The sequence below is a fragment of the Lepidochelys kempii genome, chromosome 1 (genome assembly GCF_965140285.1).
Source record: "Lepidochelys kempii isolate rLepKem1 chromosome 1, rLepKem1.hap1, whole genome shotgun sequence".
NCBI classification, from domain to species: domain Eukaryota; kingdom Metazoa; phylum Chordata; order Testudines; family Cheloniidae; genus Lepidochelys; species Lepidochelys kempii.
The window spans coordinates 243,374,086-243,393,937 of NC_136380.1; the positions used below are offsets into that span (position 1 = coordinate 243,374,086).

The 19,852-nt window shown below is 47.4% G+C and overlaps 2 protein-coding genes across 4 annotated transcripts in view; one reads left to right on the forward strand and one right to left on the reverse strand.

The window, feature by feature from the left end:
- The window catches only part of NINJ2 (ninjurin 2), a 74,087-nt gene extending 61,246 nt beyond the window's left edge, over positions 1-12,841 (forward strand). Inside the window, exons 2-4 of the mRNA XM_073329944.2 lie at positions 4,695-4,926; positions 6,651-6,831; positions 10,332-12,841. Of these exons, the coding sequence (XP_073186045.1) occupies positions 4,695-4,926; positions 6,651-6,808 (390 nt within the window). The 3' untranslated portion in view covers positions 6,809-6,831; positions 10,332-12,841. The remainder of the gene's footprint in view (positions 1-4,694; positions 4,927-6,650; positions 6,832-10,331) is intronic.
- Positions 12,842-13,087: 246 nt separating this feature from the next.
- The window catches only part of B4GALNT3 (beta-1,4-N-acetyl-galactosaminyltransferase 3), a 98,527-nt gene continuing 91,762 nt past the window's right edge, over positions 13,088-19,852 (reverse strand). For 2 of the 3 annotated variants that reach the window (XM_073320751.2, XM_073320761.2), the window contains 3 exons: positions 18,678-18,831; positions 17,486-17,612; positions 13,088-16,733 (listed from right to left, as the gene is read on the reverse strand). In XM_073320751.2, the coding sequence (XP_073176852.2) occupies positions 16,625-16,733; positions 17,486-17,612; positions 18,678-18,831 (390 nt within the window). In that variant the 3' untranslated portion in view covers positions 13,088-16,624. The remainder of the gene's footprint in view (positions 16,734-17,485; positions 17,613-18,677; positions 18,832-19,852) is intronic. The other variant, XR_012155903.2, reaches the window with a different exon arrangement.

The following is a 19,852-nucleotide window of genomic DNA, read 5'->3' on the forward strand; positions in this document are numbered from 1 at the left end:
ATAAGTGTTTACAAAATACTTTTGTCAGCAGGAAAATGCTACGGAAGTACCAAATATTTGTGTGTGTGGTGTTCTCTATGCATGTTTTCATATGTTTGCTGATGTGTGTTCATCTGCATTCAGACGTTTATCTGCCAGGATCTATGAGTGAAATGTACATTTCTGCTTCTTTCCCTGTGTGTGCAGTACCTCTCTCTCTCTCTCTCTCTCTCTCTCTCTCTCTCTCTCCCTGTGTGGTTTATTTGGCATTCCACAGCAACTCCTTTGGAACTGATGGTCAATAATACAGTGTCTCCCTAGACACTCTCTCTGCCGGCAAACTCTCGTGAAGAGGATTATCATTCACATCCTTCTTTTTCTGTCTCATGCTGTCCCAGTGTATCTTTTAGTCTCTCCTCACAAGTGTAATAAAAAGAAGACTTGCAATAAGAGCTGGTCTGAAAAAAGTGTTCCTTCTCCTGGAAATTTCCAACAAAGAAAACTTTTGCTTCTGCTGAAATTTTCTATGTACATTTTCAAGATTTTGGTTGAAAACCAGGAAGTCTTTGGCCAAAATATTTTGACAAAAAAAATAGTCTTCATGAAAAGCAGATAATTTTTACAAAAAAATTTTGTTCAATCAAAACCCCAATTTCTTTTGAAAACAGTGTAAACAGACATTTTTCTACTAGCCTTTCTTGCAGTGGAATTGGCCTATGTCAGTACAGCACAGTACAGTGGTAGGCAGAGGCGGTTTGGTGCACTCTCGTGGCCATATTGAGAATATGCTCTCACTGTGACTTCATAGTTTGCTACAGTACACTCTCAACTCAAAAAAATCATAATTTAAACTCACCCACCCTCATTTCCCTGCTCTCATTTCTAACACCATCAATAAAAAAAAAAGTCAATCAAACCTACATTTAAAATGCATTTGTTTTAAATGAAGGACTGAGGTTTTGTAAAACCTTTTTTTTTCCTTTTCTTAAACACGAAACCTAAACATTGGACGCAAGCAACTGAAGTCTGTCCCTTTAATAAATAATATCATTGGGTCATACTTACAAGTAAGGGAAAATAAAGGGAATTTGTCCAAGATCACAGAGAGTTTTACACTAAGGATAGCAGTGTCATGGACTTTGCAATTGCTGTATGTATTTGATTCCTTTAACCAACTTTAACTCTCACCAGTTTGCTTTATTTGTGTCTGGGTAAGTGACTGGGAACAGATGGTTAAGACTACTTGTGCCAGTCACTTGTTTGATAGAAGCACTGTCTTGTTTGCTTAGTTTCATTGTTCTCACATCCTTAACTCATTCCACAAAGAAGCTATCACTGCCTAGTGTTATCCCACTGGGATGATGTGCTGCCTCCCTGAGAATGGGAGAAAAACCACAGGAGAAAACCATATAAATGGAACAAAATAGACTTGCTTTACTCTGCCTCAGTACCCCACTGCATGGCCACCACTCGCTGGGTCCCACATAATTCCAGCTCAACTACATGCAGGTAGAGTCTAGTCACTGTTTTTAGCTCTGGGACTCCAGGGCATCCTCCCAGGCTCCGACTGCTTGTCAGACGCCTTTCCTTGGGACATGGGACGCCACTGTCGAGCTGCTTTAGACCTTGAAAGCAGTGTATCTTCTGAGCTCCACCTGGCTGTGGGCACTCTGGGCTTCTAGAATAACCCCTCCTGAAACAAAGTGGCAGGAAAGCAAGGAACACAGGCTTAGCAAAGGAATTTCTTAACCACAGTCTTTAATCCTAAAGCACTTGAGAGTTACAGAACATTAGACGTAACAAAAGTCCTCAGATGCACCCTCCACTAGTCGGAGCTCACCCCTTCTTTTGAGTCCAAGGGTCAGCAGTTTTTCAGCATGCACGGGGCCCTCCTGCCCTCTGTCTCCTGCCAGTACTTAAACGTGGCAATGGTCGGCCCCCCTCTGTCCTGCACAGAGCAGAAGAACCCTGCTCTTAAATAAAGCTTCTGTCTCTGAGCCATGTGGACAGATGGTGTAGTTACAGATCCAGCAGTCAGGTTTGTGTCCCCACCCCATGTGGGCTCATGTAGAAAAAACATTGCTTCATGGGAGTGGGTCAATAATTGAGAGACAAACAAAATCAGTGGCCCTAGCTTGCTGTGTGATGGCTCTTAGTGCAGTTCTTCAATGAGGTGTTAAAACAACTCTCCTGAGCTGGGCTGCTGGCTGAAACACAGTACGACAGGTTGCCCCCAGACAAGGTTAGCTTAGTAGTCAACATCTCCACAAAAAGAGATCATAATCTGATACAGACATATCTTATTGTGTCACAAGAGTACTCTCCTGCCAGGAGAGAGGGATCAACAGTCTACAGCACATGGAGCTAAAATTATCACCTTCAGGCTGCAGCTGGTTCTCTCCCATAGACTTAAAGGGCCAGCTAATGGGAGAGTCTATGAGGAAAAGCTCAGATAGGGTGGGAGTTCAGTAAGGCCACATAGTCAGAAAATCATGAAGGGGCTGATTTTCCTGCTTTCTAAAGGCTCTGGTGGATATGGGTGAGAAACAGCCTGTGTTTTCCAGAACTGCAGCCCAGCATGCTACAGATTTAAACTAGTTATATCTTTCCTTTACTTTGCTATGGTGTTCTGCTGATATAATCCGATCCTTCAAGATCTTGGCTCTCTCCTTCACTTGAGATTTGCTACCATGTCACCATGCTGCCAGTGAATATTTAATTAAAGATCATCATCTCTTTCTCCCTGCTGCTTTTCTCTCACACTCTCCTGGGCCAGTGCCCAGGTGGGTCAGGGCAATGAGTCTAAACAAGCTGCAGAACTCAGAATTCAGTCAGGATGGCTGACAAAGGCAAGGGAGAGGAAGGAGCTGACTGGGTGTAACAGTAGCTGGCTCTTCTCCTCTGTACTTTGTTAAGTCAGGGGTAGCCAAAGGTGCAATCTGCAGGCTGAACGTGGCCCAGAAAGCCCTAAAATGCACCATCCCACAGCTGCCTTCATGTCCACTACAAAGCTGCAGCTCACAGACTGCAAGTCCCAACTTCTCTGACTGAGCTTGGCTAGTATCTGGTATATGTACAAGTGTACGCATCACTCCATGCCTCTGCTGCTCCCTGCAGAGGCTGACATACATCTACAGACCTTGCCTGTCTGTGTTTTAAAACAGCTGACAGTTCAGATGAGTGGAGTGTAATTGTTTCAAGAGTAGGAACATAGGAATTGCCAGACTGGATCAGACCCATAGTCCATTGAGTCTGGTATCCTGTCTCTGACTGCAGCCAGCACCAAATGCTTCAGAGATGTGTAAGAACCCTGCTGTAGGCAGACCTGGAGTATCTTGTCAATGGAGAATATTGCTCCCTAATCCCCCATGAACGTAAGGTTGCTTTGTGCCTTGGAGAATAAGGGTTAACTATCCCTTCTTTCATAACTCCTGGGTTTTGTTAATCCATATGATTAACACTGGCTATTCTTATTAATCATACAAATGTCCAATTTTTTTTTTCTAATCTTGCTAAATTCATGGTCTCCACAATTATCTTGTGGCAATGAGATCCACAGGCCAGTTGTGTGTGTGTGTGTATGAAGTTTTAAATTTTAACAGTTTTAAATTTTCTGCCTTTCACGTTCATGGAATGTGCCTTCTGAAAGCTTTCTAGATTTACCCCCATGGTGGGGCTAATGTTGGATCACATTAAAGAAGTTCTGTATTAAAGTCACAAATGAGTTTGATTCCCCATGGTTTGAATTCCAGGGTATTACTGGTTAAGAGGTCTCTTGGTCTTTGGTACTGTTTCTCTCCCTCTATGTGTGAAACTTGCAAGCTGCTAATTGCATTAGTACATTCTAAGACAGAGTCTGTTCTCAGAGCAATTCTTTGTAACAACAACTATTGGCACAGAGAGAGACTCAAAGCAATACTCTGTAACAACAGAAACAGCACCCAGAGACTCCCCGCCCTTTTGTTGTATTCATCTCGCTTTGTTAACAATTGTGATTAAAATAGAAATAGAGGATGTATGCGGATGGATGCTTGGTGTGAATAATAACTGAATGATCAGGGAGGTGCCAGCCTAAGAATGCAGTGTCCATCGGCTGAAGAAGGCGTCAAGTGGAAATAACCAGAGGACCCCCGGAGGGCAGACTGGAATACACCCAACAGCCTCAAGAATGGGAGAACCAAAGAACAAGATAACATCTGGCAGCACGGAGCCGTCAGGAATCTACCATCTGCTGATTGATTCAGCAACAGCATGATGAAGCAATTCCCATAGACTGGCATAGGAAGAAATTCCTATAAAAATGGACTCTAGAAAGTGTGAACTTTGGGGTCTGATTCTGCAAACCAACTTCCAGGAGCATCAGATGTGCATCTGATGAGGCCCTGCTCCCTCCTCATGTCCAGGCCACCTGGCCAGTGGCTTGGCATGAGCAACTCTAAGGCTGGTAACTATGATAACAACCTTGCAGAACCTCTGTGTGTGTGTGTATGAATGAATGTGTGAATAAATATGAGATTGACTGGAACGTTATAGCTATAACTAACCTGCTTACTATGATTCTTTCTGTATTCACAATAAATGTGGTATTTTGCCTTTTCCCCTTTAATAAGATCCTGCTGGTTTTTATTTTGTTGGTATAACACTAATACTCAAGCCAGAATGGATTGGCCAGTCTGCTTAGGAATCTTACTGATGTTACTTTCCCTTCTACCCAGGTGGGGAATCCTGGCTCAAGGAGGGACAATCCAATCAACATCAACCACTATGCGACTAAGAAGAGTGTGGCAGAAAGCATGCTGGATGTGGCGCTGTTCATGGCCAATGTCACACAACTCAAAGCGGTGCTGGAGCAGGGGGTTTCATTCCAGTATTATGCCACCCTGATATCGCTCATCAGTATCTCTCTCTTCTTCCAGGTGGTGATTGGAATTCTTCTTATCATCATTGGTAAGATATCTTCTGAGCTTCTGTTTGCCTCCACTGCCAGCAGCAATCAGGGTCATGGAAAGAGGAATGGGGTGGCTGGTGCAAAGACCAGCATTATTTTTCCTTCAAATTAGAGAATCTACCAGCAAATGCATTTCTTCCTCCTCCAGCTTAGCCCCGAGCTTTACCACTCCTTCACTCCTCTGCTTTCCCATCACTGCACCCCTGTATTAGGAATGGGCAATTGTTTCTGCATCTCCCCACAAACAGGGCACAGGCCACAAACAGGGCACAGGCCTGCCAGCCTAAGGTAAGTAGGCCACCTCCCCAGGGGTGGGTTTGGCAGCAGGGGGTAGGAATACCCAGGCCCACACTGCTCCACCAGGTCCCAGCCCAGGGCCCTAACAGTGTCAGGTGATCCCGCCAGCGGGGAAGTCACCAGAACACACTGACTCATTTCCCAGCAACACAAGCGGACTAATGTCTGGTTCCCCTGGGCTACTTCCTACCACCCATCCTTGGCATGGCTCCGTAGCCCACGGGTCCTCAGGATCCTCCGGGTAATTGGTGGATGGCAATCCCAGCATCTCCTCTCCTCTCCTCCGGGGGCAGGGTACTGCACAGCTCGGTCCCTGGTCCAGAGTTCAGCAGCAAGGTACAGCAACTGAGCTGAAGGGCTCGGCTTGTCCCGCCCTGCTTCCAGCACAGGGGGCAGGGCTGTCTTGGCTTTGCCCACCAGGAGCATGGGGCAGTTCCTCCCCCTCAGGCTCAGAGGGAGGGCACTCTGCCTCACGACAGGGTGCCTGCTCTGTCAGCACACACATCCCCAGGGCCTCCCACACCTGCTCTGGCCCCCTTCTCCACCCACACACTTTGAAGGAGGAGCTCCAGGAGCCAGCTCTCCCTAAGCACCTTTCCCCTCCCACTGCCACCTCATCCAGTGCCCCCACCACTTGCCGAAACCTTTCCTGACCCTCCTTGACTAGCACACCAGTGCCTCTATCATGTGTCTAAAAGCCTCCCATTGCCTCCTCCCATGATGCCAAGAGCCTTGTCCTCCCCACCCTCCCTAAATGTAATAGGCTGTTGGCAGAAGTCTGCCTGAGGCCCTTCCTTTGCACCTCTGGGCTGGGCTATGCTTGAAAGTTAGGTTGACCCAGCTAGGTCATTCAGGGGTGTGAAAAAATTGCAGACTTACCACAGCAACAGGAGACCCCGCCCTTCCGTCACGGTAATAAGAGTCTACTCTACAGTGCTGCAGCAGCACAGCGAAAGCTATGCTGCTGTAGTGTTTCTAGCGTAGACATAGTCTTACTTGGCAAAAGTCTCCACAGACCCCATCCGGCCTGGAGCCTCCCTTCAGCTTATAAACAAAGGCCTGTCATTCTCAGCCCTGGTGTGGGCTCCTGCTGAGCGCGGTGAGGAATGAAAATGGAGCACGAGCCTGGACTATAGACAGCTTGTTATTTACGTAGGGCCTGATTGTCAGATTGACTTCATCGGGAGCTGAGGGTGCACTTCAGAAAACTAGGCCCCTCTTGGTTAACCTGCACTGTTCTGCCCTCTTCCCCGCCACTCACAAACCCTGTAGAGTTAATAAAATCATCCTCCCAGCTCCAATCCCTGGGCCAACTTGCTGTCACTACCTCACATGTGTTCAGCAGTCTGACCAGGACATGGTTATTTTACACCATAAGGCTTTGAGCCAGTTTTCAATTCTCCCTGGGTTTTGTGCTGTGTCTCAGCTCGGCTGAACCTGAACGACGTGTCAAAGCAGCAGCGCCTGAATGTGCTCAATAATGCTGCCACGGCTCTGATCTTCATCACCGTCATTCTCAACATCTTCATCACTGGCTTTGGTGTGCAGAAGACTGGTCTCTACCCTACCAGGAGACGTTACTGAGGCCTGGAGAGCAAGGGAATCAGGTAATGAAGGATGAGGGTCCACTACCACCCACCTTTGGAAGGGTCAACGGCTTCTGCCGTCAAAGGGTCTTAGAAATCATCAGCGCTGTTGTGGAAAGAAAGGTGGCGGACAGCCCTACACATACACACATGGCCCCTTTGTGCATAATGTTGTCCCATGGGACGCGTGGGCTGTGTGACAGGATCCCTCAGGAAAAGGAATGTCCTTGCTCCATCTCTAAAGTTAGAATGTCGTGAGACCACATTTATGGGATTCATCAGATAGCTGGTAGCAGCAGTCGGTTTCCAGCAGATAGCAAATCCCAACCTGGATTGTGATAAGTACTATGGGAGAGGAGTCAGACAGTGGAAAGGAGGGTGTAGCGTGTATGTGGGAAAGGACCTGGCTGCCAAGAGCTATTCAGGCAGTGGGAGAGATCAGAAGAGGGACCAGTGCTGGCAAGAGTGGTGGAAGGAAAGAGAGGCAGTAGGGAGGGAGATCCTCAAAATGGCCACTGCTATGTGGTGGTGGCCATTTTAAGAAATTGATTTCTAACTTTTATTCCTGGATGAGAGTCATGTGACTAGGAGTCCAGACAAATGACTGGGTTTGCAAATCAAATCCGAACCAGGGATCACAGCTTTAAATTAGAGTGGGATCTCAAGCCTGAGAGGCAGCTAATGGCTTGTAGCTCTTGCCCGAATGGTTCCCACCAATAGGGTGACCATATTTGCCTGTATTGAATATGGGACACCTGGTAAAATTACTTGTATTCAAGGGACTTCAGTGGCAATCAGTCATACAAATGTTCAAATTAACATCAAGTTGACTGAGCCCCTGTTAAGAAGCAATACTGTGTAGCTGAATAATTTTTATTTACCTTCTTATCTGTAAGGCTTTATGGTTCACATGGAGAGGGGTGACACACACACCCAACCCTATACCTACCACACACACACATGCACGGGGAGAAGTGACCCACACACTCCCGTACACCTCTCTCATACAGGGTGAGGTGACCGACTGACTCTCCTCTCCCTGTCCAGCGCTCTCCACCCTCCATGCCTGGCTGGGATGGACCCACGTCTCCTGGTACCTGGCACCATGTCTTCCCAAGGCAACACGTGGGTGCGGGGCACGGAGGGTCACTTGCCCCTCCTTCCCAGATTTCTGATAGGGTTCAAATCAGAATGTGGCCAGCAGCAGCCTTTCAGCACTGTGCAGGAGGGAAGGGACACGAGCTGCTTCCAGCTGCAGGGGAGAAAGAGGAGGAGGAGGAGGAGGGGAAGGCAAGACCTGGTCTGTGTCTTTGCAGAGCTCTTCTCTTCTTCCCCCGCCCCCCTCCCATGTGGCTGGAAGCAGCTTGTCCCTTCCTGCCCACATAGTGTTGAAAGGCAGCTAACACCGCCAGGCTGGCCACCCCTATAACCCAGCCACCTCCTGTCCCCCAGCTACAGTGCGGGCAGGAAGCGGTTAAGCCATAAGGATGTACTATGCACCAGGGCCCGGGGAACCTGAATGCTTCAGTGAACCTGGTCAGAGAGGTGGCTCAGCAGAGGAGGGTGCCTAAAGGATGGTGCAGTGCCACGCTCCCTGGGAGCAGGACCCAGGGCGGGATGGGGGAGAGGCGGGTGAAGAGGGTTGTAAGCCCCTGCCCTGGGGGCTGCTGCGGAGCCTGCAGGTTTGGGGCGTGAACAGGCTGGAAATCACTTCCCCCCTCCCACTCCAGAGCTTAGTTGAGGGGCAGAGAGGCTTCCCCATGCCAGCGCTGTGCAGGGCTTTGCAACATGCAGGGCTCGGCTCCCCCTGGCCACTGCCCCAGGCCAAAAGGTCTTGGGCTTTCCCCGGGCACCGGCCGAGCCAGAGGCAGTGGGGGAAGGAAGGAGCCTGACAGGCAGGCTGTTGGTGTGCTGAGTGCTCTGACCAGGGGCTGGTTCTCTGCACAGTGCTGGGAGTGGGACATGTCCCACCAGGGGGGTTATGGAGGAGCAGTGGGGCTGGGAGGGGAGCCAAGGGGCAAAGCAGGGAGAGGACAGCAAGAGGGGGAGCATGTAAAGGGCAGATGGATGAGCAGCAGTGGCAACATGTAAGCTGTCACTGTGGCCCTCTGGCACCTGCCCACACTCACCAGCCACCATGCCCCTCTGGCACTTGCCCACACTCACCAACCCTCGCAGCTCGCAGCACGCAGCCAGTGCTGGCCGGAAACGGGATGGGGGGTGGGGTCCTGCTGGCCGAGAACGGGGGCTGCGCTGATGGACCAGCAGGGGGAGTGGTCAGACCTGCACACTGCATCTTCACCCCGCCACAAGCCTCGCACACCCACCCCGATCGTCAGCCACTGGACCCCCATACTCACCACTGGTGGGCGAGCGGCTGGCGAGCAGGGATCCAGCCACCAGCAGGACCTGCCAGTACTGATTGTGGGTTGCGGGGGAGGGGGGGGAGTGGGAGAGACAGAAAATACAGGAGTATTTGTCTGTTTTTAATAAAAAATCTGGACACCTGCAGGAGGGCTTAAATATGGGACTGTCCCTTTAAAAACGGGACATCTGGTCACCCTACTCACCAAGGATGCTGGGGCAATGGCCAGCAGGAGAGTCCCATGGAAATTTGGATTGGAGAGGGAGGTGAGATCCTGGATTCAGTGCAGAGGCACATGGCTTCCATGAAGATGGCACTGGCTTTGGATCTTGCGAGATACGTGGGGTTTAGGGGCTGAACGTCATATTTGTTGCGGTGACAATTACCTTTGAGTGTGATAGAGAGCAACCCCTACAGATTAATACACAGGGAACCATGCAACATTTTTAACTCCCCTCTCTGGGTTTTCCTCCCATAGGAATCAGTCAGGACTGGTTCATAGAATGCATTGAGAGTCTTCGGCTTGAAAAGCACAAAATAGCATTGTAAGGCCTCTGAATGCTGCCATAAGCCCTGATCCTGCAAATGCTTATGTGCATGTTAACTACAAGCACAGAAGTCATCCCACTGGACTAGAATGATTCAGTGCAAGAAGTGATGGGGATAGGGTGGTTCCCTTTGTTGGATGGACATAAGGGAAAACTACATGAAAACTAAGAGAACAGTGCTTTATTTTAAAGGATGTTTTAGGGAAACCACCATTTCCCTTAGCATAAGATGTATTTTCTCTCAAGTGTACATTTCGAATGTCTTCAGGTTTACAATGCAATTATCATAACCTTCAATGTTTAAAAGGGTCAAGAGACATCCCTTAAAATAAGGGGCAGGTGGTTGCCCTAACGGGGGCTCCAGTACGAATTAAGGAAACTACTTACAGCAAATAGAATGAAAAAATGTTACAATGCTGGCATGCTTTCTTCAAGGAATGGCCCTGTAGATGGTGTGTGTGTGTACGTGTGGAGGGAATGGATTGCGAGCAGTAACACAGGTAGAGGGAAAGCTGCGCTGGGATCCTGCTTATGAATCTTCTATGAAATACTTGCTGACGTGAGGAACCTAGTGGATTCTTATCTTACATCTTTTGTTTTTCTTGCAGGTTGTGTGTGTGGCACGAGCTTTAGGGTCCCTTCCTTCAATTTTTTTACTGACGACAGCAGACACCTACCAGCTGAGTGGAGACAGAGAATTCCTGAATTAATCTTTAACAATTGTGTGCCAAGTATTTTAGGCAGGTTGTTTGGGTAGCTTTGCAGGAGTGAAATTGCCATTGATTTTTCAAAGCTGGTGCAAGTTGTGCAGTGATTTCTAGAGAGCTTCACAAAAAAGTTGCAAAAAAAGCATTTTCCAAACATGCTCCTGTGCATAGGTAACAGCACCTTCTCTCTGATTTTAATTGTCTGCTTCTCATATTCAATATTAACTAATTTTCTACAGGGGCCTGAGTTCTACGCTCAGTTATATTTATTTGGTAAGCAAAAGTAACCATACCGTGTCCAGATATTTTCTAACTGGCAATATTTAAAGTAACACTATCAAACAGCTTATGTTGCAAATATAGGTTGGTTGATTGTTTTTGTGGGAGGGAAGGAGTGGGGTGAGTGTTACAATGACTAATAGGAAAACAAATGTTTTCAAGGTTGTTTAAAAAAATCAAATGAGATGCTTTTTTGAAAACCATTAAACATTCCTCTGCAGTGCAGGAAACCTAAACCCCACAGCAAATAGATACTATGCTTAGATACCACCACAAGGACCTTGTTAGAAATCCTCTATGGATAACATAGGGGTACTGCAGGAGAAATAGGAACTGAATCTAACTAAACACAGAAAGTGAAACAGACCAGTCTAGCTTCACTTGTCCATATTAACTGAGGTGCAAAAAGTAAACAAACAGCATACACACGTTCAAGAGTAAACTGGGTTTAAAACCTTTTTCGGTGTTACACTGTAATTTAAGGTGTTATCAGTAACAGGTATGTTATTAAATACATGATTTTTATCGTACTAGTCCTGATGAGAATTCTACTGTATTGGAAAGTGGTTTTACTTTTTTTTAAAAATTACTGCTTTGAGGTTGTGTATCTGCAAATCACTCTGAATTAGCAGGTTCTTTCTGGCAGCCTGATTTTTGGATTATTGGTGTCACGCTCAAAAATTGGATATTTTTGACTTGTCAGTTATTTGCATACTTGAGTACTATGTTTTCCTGTTTATTAAATGATTTTTCACTCAAAGGCAGAGCCAGATTTCAATACGGGTGAAATACTGTGTATCCAATAAACTGATAGAAAATTCCTAAGGTTGACACGGTTGCAATGGCAATTGCATGACGATTTTCACATATTCTCCTCAGAAGAGCTTCTGAGAGATACTGGATACCGCTAATATGTCTGTTGCTGCCATGACTTTGGCTGGTGTCACTGTTTACCTCCCACAAGCTGAGCCAACTTTCTGTGTGTTTGACTTTTCAGATCCCCTTCCAGAAATCTACTCTGTCGAATTTCAATTTAAATCAAAGGTACTGGCTTCATCCTGGAGACAGGGCCAAATGACATTTCTATAGCATATTCCACCCATGAATCTCAATGAGACTTTAGCTGACCATAGAAATGCAGGGGCATCATTACATTCCCAATGCTCCAGTAATTTGCCTTATAGGATATTGCCTACTGATCCTTCTGAGTGCTCTTCTATAGGTGAAAGCCCTATGGTGGGTATTTCTTAGTAGCCATGATCGACTGTTTCGATTTTCCTGCTTCAGATTATACACACAATAATATTAGTGATTACTTTGTTGTCATCCACCTTTGTTTATTTTGCCCAGGGGTAACTAAAGCTGCCTCGTCTACATCCTGAAGGCACCATCTCTAAAAGTGAGAGGGTTGTTTGCTCTCTGTGCTTATTTCACTCCTTGACCTCTCTACAGAGCCAGCCAAGAAGCTGCTAGCAGCAGTGAGGATTTATGAGGTGGATATTTCCCCACTAGCAGCTAGAGTGAGGCTATTTCACACAGTCCACAAAGGAACTATCAAGTCATGGCTTTCAACTACTACAGACCTGACCGGGTTTAGGCAAAGGGGACAAGCTTCATTTCCTTTTCTCAGGTGCCAGTCCACCCATTCCCTCATGGCTGCAGCCTGCTCAGCAGAGGAGGAAGAGGTGAGGGACTCTCCATCACCAAAAGTTTACTTGGATGTCCTCCTCTCTCTCACAGAGATGCCAAGCCATGTAGTGCTGCATGTGAGGCATATTTGTGTGGGGCCTGCTTCCCATTACCCAACATGACAGAGCAGGAGACCTGCACACAGTGAGTAGGGTGGTCTGCCCTTTGTCACCTCCTGATCATGGAGCCAGAAGCATTGGCACTCCTGGCTGCCTTCTCACCTCTATGTATCAGACCTCAGCTCTGTTATGAGCTGCTTGCACTCCCATGGGCAGCAGGGAGGTTGTTTTTTTTTTAAAAAAAAAAACCCACAACCTTTTAAATAAACAATATCTATGGAAGAACTGATCTAGTGTTTGTCCATTGTCTGGCTCAGAGATTGGGCTAAGCTCTGTGTTCCCTCCTGCACCTTACTTCATGAGATGGCCCCTGCTGGCTGAGGCGGAGATTGGCCTATCATTATGACTGTCATATTCCCTATAGTGCTCCTTGCTGCTTGGGTAGAAATCTAGCCTGTATCAATGTTCTGTTCCACTTCCTGTGACCCCTGAATCCCTCCCCCCTTTGTGTTGGTCTCTGCAGCACCCCTGCTGGGATACAGAGTGCTCTATATCCCATGTATTAACTTTGTCTTTTGCTGCATGAGACAAAGAAAGGAACATTTGACCTTTAATCACTGAAGAGTATTGTTGGCAGATGTCAGAGGAACACACAGACAGAAGTGAGCTTTTGTAGGAAGAAACTGTCTTTATAAACCCCTTGGGGTGCCAGTCTGCCCCTCCTCCTAACAGAGGGGAGGCCTGGGAATAATTTTAAAGGCACAAAGCCACTTTAAGGTGTGGAATTCAGAGGTACAGTACAGAATTAAAACACCAGGCATTGGTGTCTGGATAACATTTCAGACATTTACAAGCAATGAGAGAAGGCAAGATATTCATATGAGAGAAACATTAAAGACAATGACAAAACAATCACATCATGTTCACACAACAGATTCTTTCATGATAAAACCCATTCCCTCCCAACCCCTTTGTTGGATTGCAAAACAATCTCCATCGTCAAGTACACGAGGCAATGGAAAGGGTCAGATGCCTTCAAATAATGCCAATGGAAATGAGATTGAGTTTATGGAGAAGCCCCTGTCCCCACTTTGGTAAAGCCAGGCTCCCCGGAATCCTTTTGTGATCTTTGGGCAGCTGCCATTCCTGAGATATGCCTCCTTTCTGATAGAGGAGAACCCCGTGACCCACCCCAATCCCATCAGTGTGTAGTCAGAATGACATAAGCCAGAATCTATAAGCCTCAGCTTCCACTCTGTTCTTGATTTTGATTGAGGCAGGTGATGGAGAAGAAGCGTCCTTGGGGTTAAACCCTCGACTTTTTCGTACGCATTTCACGCTGGTCTGACAGCCCTGGAGCAGGTACTCCTCTCTTTCCCCACAACCAGTGGCAGTTTCAACCTGGACTTCTACTGTCTACTTCAAGGACTGACACACAGGTTAAGTCTCCATGGAGAATTCCCTCTGAGGATTTTCTTGTGAGGCTGCCAACTAGTGCCAACTGTGATTGTGGCTCTTGTGGTGTGCATAATTGTCCTCTGGGAATAGGACTGAGACCCTACCACCTATTTCACATAGACAGCCAAAGAGCCCTTAAGGAAATAAGCAGTTTTGCTCATTACCAATCTGGTTGAAAGGCACAAAGGAAGGAGCATCCTGAGTGAGCACCAGAAGACCCCGGGTGAAACCCTAATCCCACTGAAGTCAGTGAGAGTTTTGCCATTGATATGAATGGAGCAAGGATTGTATCTCTTTTCATATGCCCAGCTCTATCTCTGTAAGCCCTAGGGGCAATCTCTGACCCTTTGTGCTTCACTTTCCCCACTGGTAAAATGATACTCTTCTTCAAAGTGCTAAGTACTATTTCTAATTCATTGGATCCCACTGCTTATCTTCTAGGCCAGCCAGTCCCCATTCCACATGAATTTCTTTACAGAGCCAGTTCAGACAGGCTACGAGACTTGCAATCCCAAGGAATCCAGAGTTTGGAGAGAGGGTTTGCAAGTACTAGAGACTGGTTGTGCCCTGCAAGTATGTGCACCTGAATAAAGCAGCATGATAGGACATGCACTGAAGATGCAGATCAACTATTCCAGTCAGAAACAATCAACTGCCAAATTATTAAATTTCTAAAAACAGAGAGTTTTCATCTGTCACCTCCTTTCCCCTCCAAAAATCATTTTCATGTTATTTCTCAGTCTCTAAATATGAAACTTCCCTAGTTAAAAAGACTGCTGTGATTTGCAGTGGGTTTGATACTGAATCTTCTTAGATCCCAGATGGCTACAGTCCTACAAATATTTAATGGATTAAAAGACTCCGTAGCCCCTTGTACATTTTTCACCATTGCTCCACTCTGTATAGCATGCCCTCCCCAACCATGGAGGTTGATGGTTGGTGGAGCACTGATTTAGCCCGTACCAACCAAGTTGTGGATCTCTGCACTCCTTGAATTATGAGAAAGGACCATACCCCAGGCATTAGGGGTGAAAACTTAACCCGCTAAAGTCAACAGGAGTTTTACCATTGACTTTGGTGGGGGCAAGATTCCACCCTAGGTTTGGGCAGAGTTTGAACAAGGTCCCCTCCATATTCTTTTCATCAAAGCAAGCTCCTTTCATCAGTGCAGTCACCAAACTTTCATGGTCCTGTCAGCAGTACAAGCCTGAGGTCCTAAGTTCACAGATTCATAGATAGATATGAAGGTCAGAAGGGACCATCATGATCATCTAGTCTGACCTCCTGCACAATGCAGGCCACAGAATCTCACCCACCCACTCCTTCAATAAACCTCTCACCTACGTCTGAGCTATTGAAGTCCTCAAATCATGGTTTAAAGACTTCAAGGTGCAGAGAATCCTCCAGCAAGTGACCTATGCCCCATGCTACAGAGGAAGGCGAAAAACCCCCAGGGCCTCTTCCAATCTACCCTGGAGGAAAATTCCTTCCCGACCCCAAATATGGCGATCAGCTGAACCCTGAGCATATGGGCAAGATTCACCAGCCAGATACCCAGGAAAGAATTCTCTGTAGTAACTCAGATCCCACCTTCATCTCACCAGTGCCAGTGCAAGGCTCATCTGGTCTTTCCATAAGTGCAGCATGGTTAACTGCTCCTGTTCTTCCACTATGCAACAAATAGTTCTTCACACATGTAGAATCTACTATGGAAAACAACTGTGAAATCATAACTTATTAAATTAACCCCCAGATGCTGTGTTATAGACCAGGTCTGAGGAGCAGAAAAGTTATCCTTCTCACTGACAAAGATACAATATTTCAGCCAATCAAATATTCCATTTCCCTCTATTATGAGTTCCCAGCTACTGCTGGGACACACACTTGTCTGACTGGGCTACAGCTGTCAATATGGCTTCCCAGTTCCTACTGAGATGGCCTCACCTGTCCAAGTACCCAGCATGAGCCTCAGGCAGGGAACAACTAACCAAGATGGAGGTCTTAACCCTAGCCCCAGCCAGCTGCAGGCAAATGAGGTCTGTCGTGAAGGAAAAGGGTTTGCGTCTACAGATACGACCCACGGTTTGTTGAACAGGAGTGTAGCTTTTCCCAGTGATTTCGATGAAAGGGTGGCAAATAGGGCTAAGCACTGGCAGCCCAACTTCCCTAACCGCTCCTCAGTCTTTTCTGGGCTGGGCTGGTACATGGGAATGAGGACACAACACAGTTCAGAGAAGTTCCTTTGGTCCTCTGTCCAAAGACATGGGTGTCAGAGTTTTTCAAGTATCAAAAGAAACAGCAGCTTTATTGTAAATAATCCATTCAGGTTGTAACTGGGATTTGTTCCTTTTCTTAAATTTGCACCATGCAAGACACTCCAGACTGCTCGCCACCACTTTTATTATACCATCAGTCAGGGGCTCCAGGTGCATCAGTGTCAGGGGTAACCAGTCCTTCGCTTGTCTAAGGCTCCCCCAAACACAGAGCGAGTCACTGATCCCATGTCTAGGACCCACTGGCTCACAAGTGCCAAAGATAAGTTCCCACTCCTATATATTGATCATCCCTTTTCACAAGCACCTGCAAGTCTGATCTCCTATGATGACTCTGGAGAGAGGAGGAGCGTGTACTGTTGGCAGCTTGCCTAGGCGAGGTGCCGGCGCTGCTTTAAGGGTAGCTGGCTCTGCCGGGCAGCTTTGTGGTCGAACATTACGGTGTCCTCAGCTGTTGTCGGTTCCACATGCCCCGCTTGGAGTGAAATCGGTGAAAGAAGTTCCTCAGGGACAGTCGTTCCACTTCCAGGCCAGCCTGCATGACCCTGCGGGGGAAGGAAGAGGAGGAAATCCAAGAGAAGATTAGTTCAGTGAGACACTCCAAGGAAGGGTTGGCAATAAGGGTTGCTAGGGTGATGTGAAAGTCTCCTCTGTCCAGTGTCGTACACCAAACCATTGTACTAATATAATGGCCCAAAAGACCGCTAAGGCCTACAACCCAGGGCGGCTGAGGTCTAGGACTTGTACAGCATGCAAAAGAGTTGTCTGGCATGAAGAGGTGAGGGAAAGGGGTACCTCATATCACAAACTTTTCAGAAAATGTAACTGCACCCCATTCCCTGTTGGGCATTTATTATGTGTGTTATTATAGAGCCTACAGGCCCCAGCTGAGATCAGAGCCCTGTTGTACCAAGCACTGTTCAAAGATCAGAAGGGGTTGAAAATATGCACTGGAAGCAACTGTATGTGTCTGATCTACCAATGCCTGCCAAGGGTGTGGCAGGAAGGTACCAGGATTCTGGAGATAACTCTCGCCTTTCCTAGGTCAGTGGCAATGATAAGGCATTCTGGTTATAACAGCCCCCTTAGCTCTGACAACCAATGTGTTGCTCAAGAAGACGTGCTCAGGGGGTGGCCCACTCACGGGGAATGCACACTGTGACCTTTGTCACCTTAATTTCTTACTGCTCTACGCCAGCAGGAACCCCAGCTCACTTTTCACTCCGTCCCCGTCACCCGAGGATCAAGGGAGACTGCTCTACTGACCCGCAGCCTGGGCAGAGCTGGCGGAACTCACCTGTCCAAGAGTTCCCAGTCCTCTCCGCCCCAGCGATCCCGGAACTCTTTGGTGTTCATCCCTCCAATCTGATCCAGGTCAGACTTGTATATGCCTAGGAGACCAAATCCATTCACCTCCCAATAGCCTGCGGACAAAACCAAAAGTCATCAACCATGTTTGCATCCTAGCGAAAGCACTAGTGAATGACGCAGGAGATTCCCAGCCCTGGTGATGCCTGCCTCCTCAGAGACAAACAATCACACTTCCCTGGGACAATAACTGATCCAAAGAAATGGGAGGGACATACAAACTAATCCCAGCACCTCCAGTCGCAACAAATCTAACACCAAGGTACAAGGTGTTAATGTTTAGGGCACCCCAGGAACCAGTTCTGAAAGTGGCTAGAGAGCACATGTTCCTTTTAGCTCTGACAGATGCCCTCACCTCTCATGTAAAAGCAACATACTTTCTAATTCACCTGTATTATCCCAACATGGAGAGTCTGTCCTGGGTGTTAATACTGAAACTGGAATTTTGCTCTGATTTTGAGAGAATCACAGGAAGTCCCACACTCCTTTCTTGGATGGTCACCTGTACCTAACAGCAGTGCTGCTCCCTGACCCAAGGCCTGCTGTCTCTCAGCTCTTCTCAGCAGGGATGATCTATGCCCACTGAAAAGAGATGAATGAGCTCAGACCAAAGCAAGACACTCTAAGGAAGTGGCTCTGGTGGCCCTTGCATCAGTCCTTTTGGGTTAGTCGTGGACCCAGTGGAGATGAGCCTGGGAACAGTTATGTCCACAGCAGAAAGAAATGAAGAGAGCAGACGAAGGAGCTGGAGTGAGGGGAGAGAAACTGAGAGAGAGGAGGAATTTTCTTGAAGAAGCCAAGTGTATAAAAAGACTGTAAATGGTGTCCAGCATGATCTTCGCGCATCCTGCATCAATACACCACTCACATGCATTATACAGCTCTGCTTGCTTAACACTCTGATACAATGCATGCTAACAATCTTCTTGGGACCTGGCATTGAGATTTTAGCTCAGTTAAACCCAATCCTATATCTAGTCACTCTCTTAGTGGCCCTGATAACACCCACAATGTCAAGATTTTGGAGGACCCCGATAATAGTGAAGGAACATATCCTGAGGGTTTTTCAGACTACAAGCACCTTCCTCCCAGGTCTGAGCCATAGAGCCCTGGCCTCTTACCCTCAGGCCATTGTGGAGATGCGCCGCACTGCAACCTCATAACTATGGGTGCAAAGGCCATCTTGCCCTCTATGCAGTGCTTCCGAATCAAGTCGATGATCCCAGCCGGGAAGTGGATGTGGAGATCACACAGGAAGATGATACTGTGTGGATCCTGGAACCAATCACACAGCTATCAGTCATAGGGAGATTTCATCCATTGCCATTGACCTGGCACCACAGCTTATCCAGGGAGGGCGTGCGGGCACCATCCTTGCTGGCACTGCTATCAGCCACAGCATCCTGCACTCACTTTCGACTACCTGGGCTATGCAGTTGTTACCTATTGTTAACACTGTTGAACTGAGGCAATTTTCCAACCCAGTCCTGCTGAATGATCCTAGTTATACCCAAAGACTACAATACCCACTTCTCTCTCACAGCCCAGGTAGGCAAAAGCCAACCACCAGCCAGCAGTTGTTGCCCCATAGCTGTCCAAGATCCATGGGGTCTCATACTCTTTCACAGTAGGGTTCCTTCACACTGCTCTGACATATAGTTTACACCCACTTTAAGGCCCCTCTATACTGGCAGAGCAATGTAAATGGGCCCTTGTGTAAATAAGAATCAAGCCCCTAGTCTCTGCCCCACCATCACCACCTTGGGCCCAAAGATCCTGCCTAACTTGGGGCCATGGCTCCTGTGCCACAAACAGAACACCCTCAGCTCACTCAGGGCCCAAAAGCCTCCTCTCAGACCTTAAGGCTGTGCTGTGGCAGCTGGACGATCAAACATGCTTCGATGTGATCTGTTCCCGCACCTCACTCAGAGCCTTGCTGGGGAGTCTGCATGGGGGACGGTGCTTTCTTATTTGGAAAATACAGACTGGATTAAAACAGGCCTGTCTAGGGTGACCAAGTGATGGGGGGTTGGGAATGAATTAAAACAGCCTTTCTCCTCTAGGTCACAAATCCAAATCCAGCTTCAGGTTGGTAAAGTGGTTGCCGTGCAATGGCTGTTCAGTGACTTGTGTGAAATATGTTGTTGCCACAGTCTAGTTCCTTGCAGGCAGTGTTCACATCACAAAAGCCACTGGCACTAATTTCTCTCCTCGATTGGTAGTCCCAACAGGGAGGCTAAGAAACTGAATGGGCCACAGAAACTGATCTCCTCAGCGTGGCCCCTCCAGGTCATGA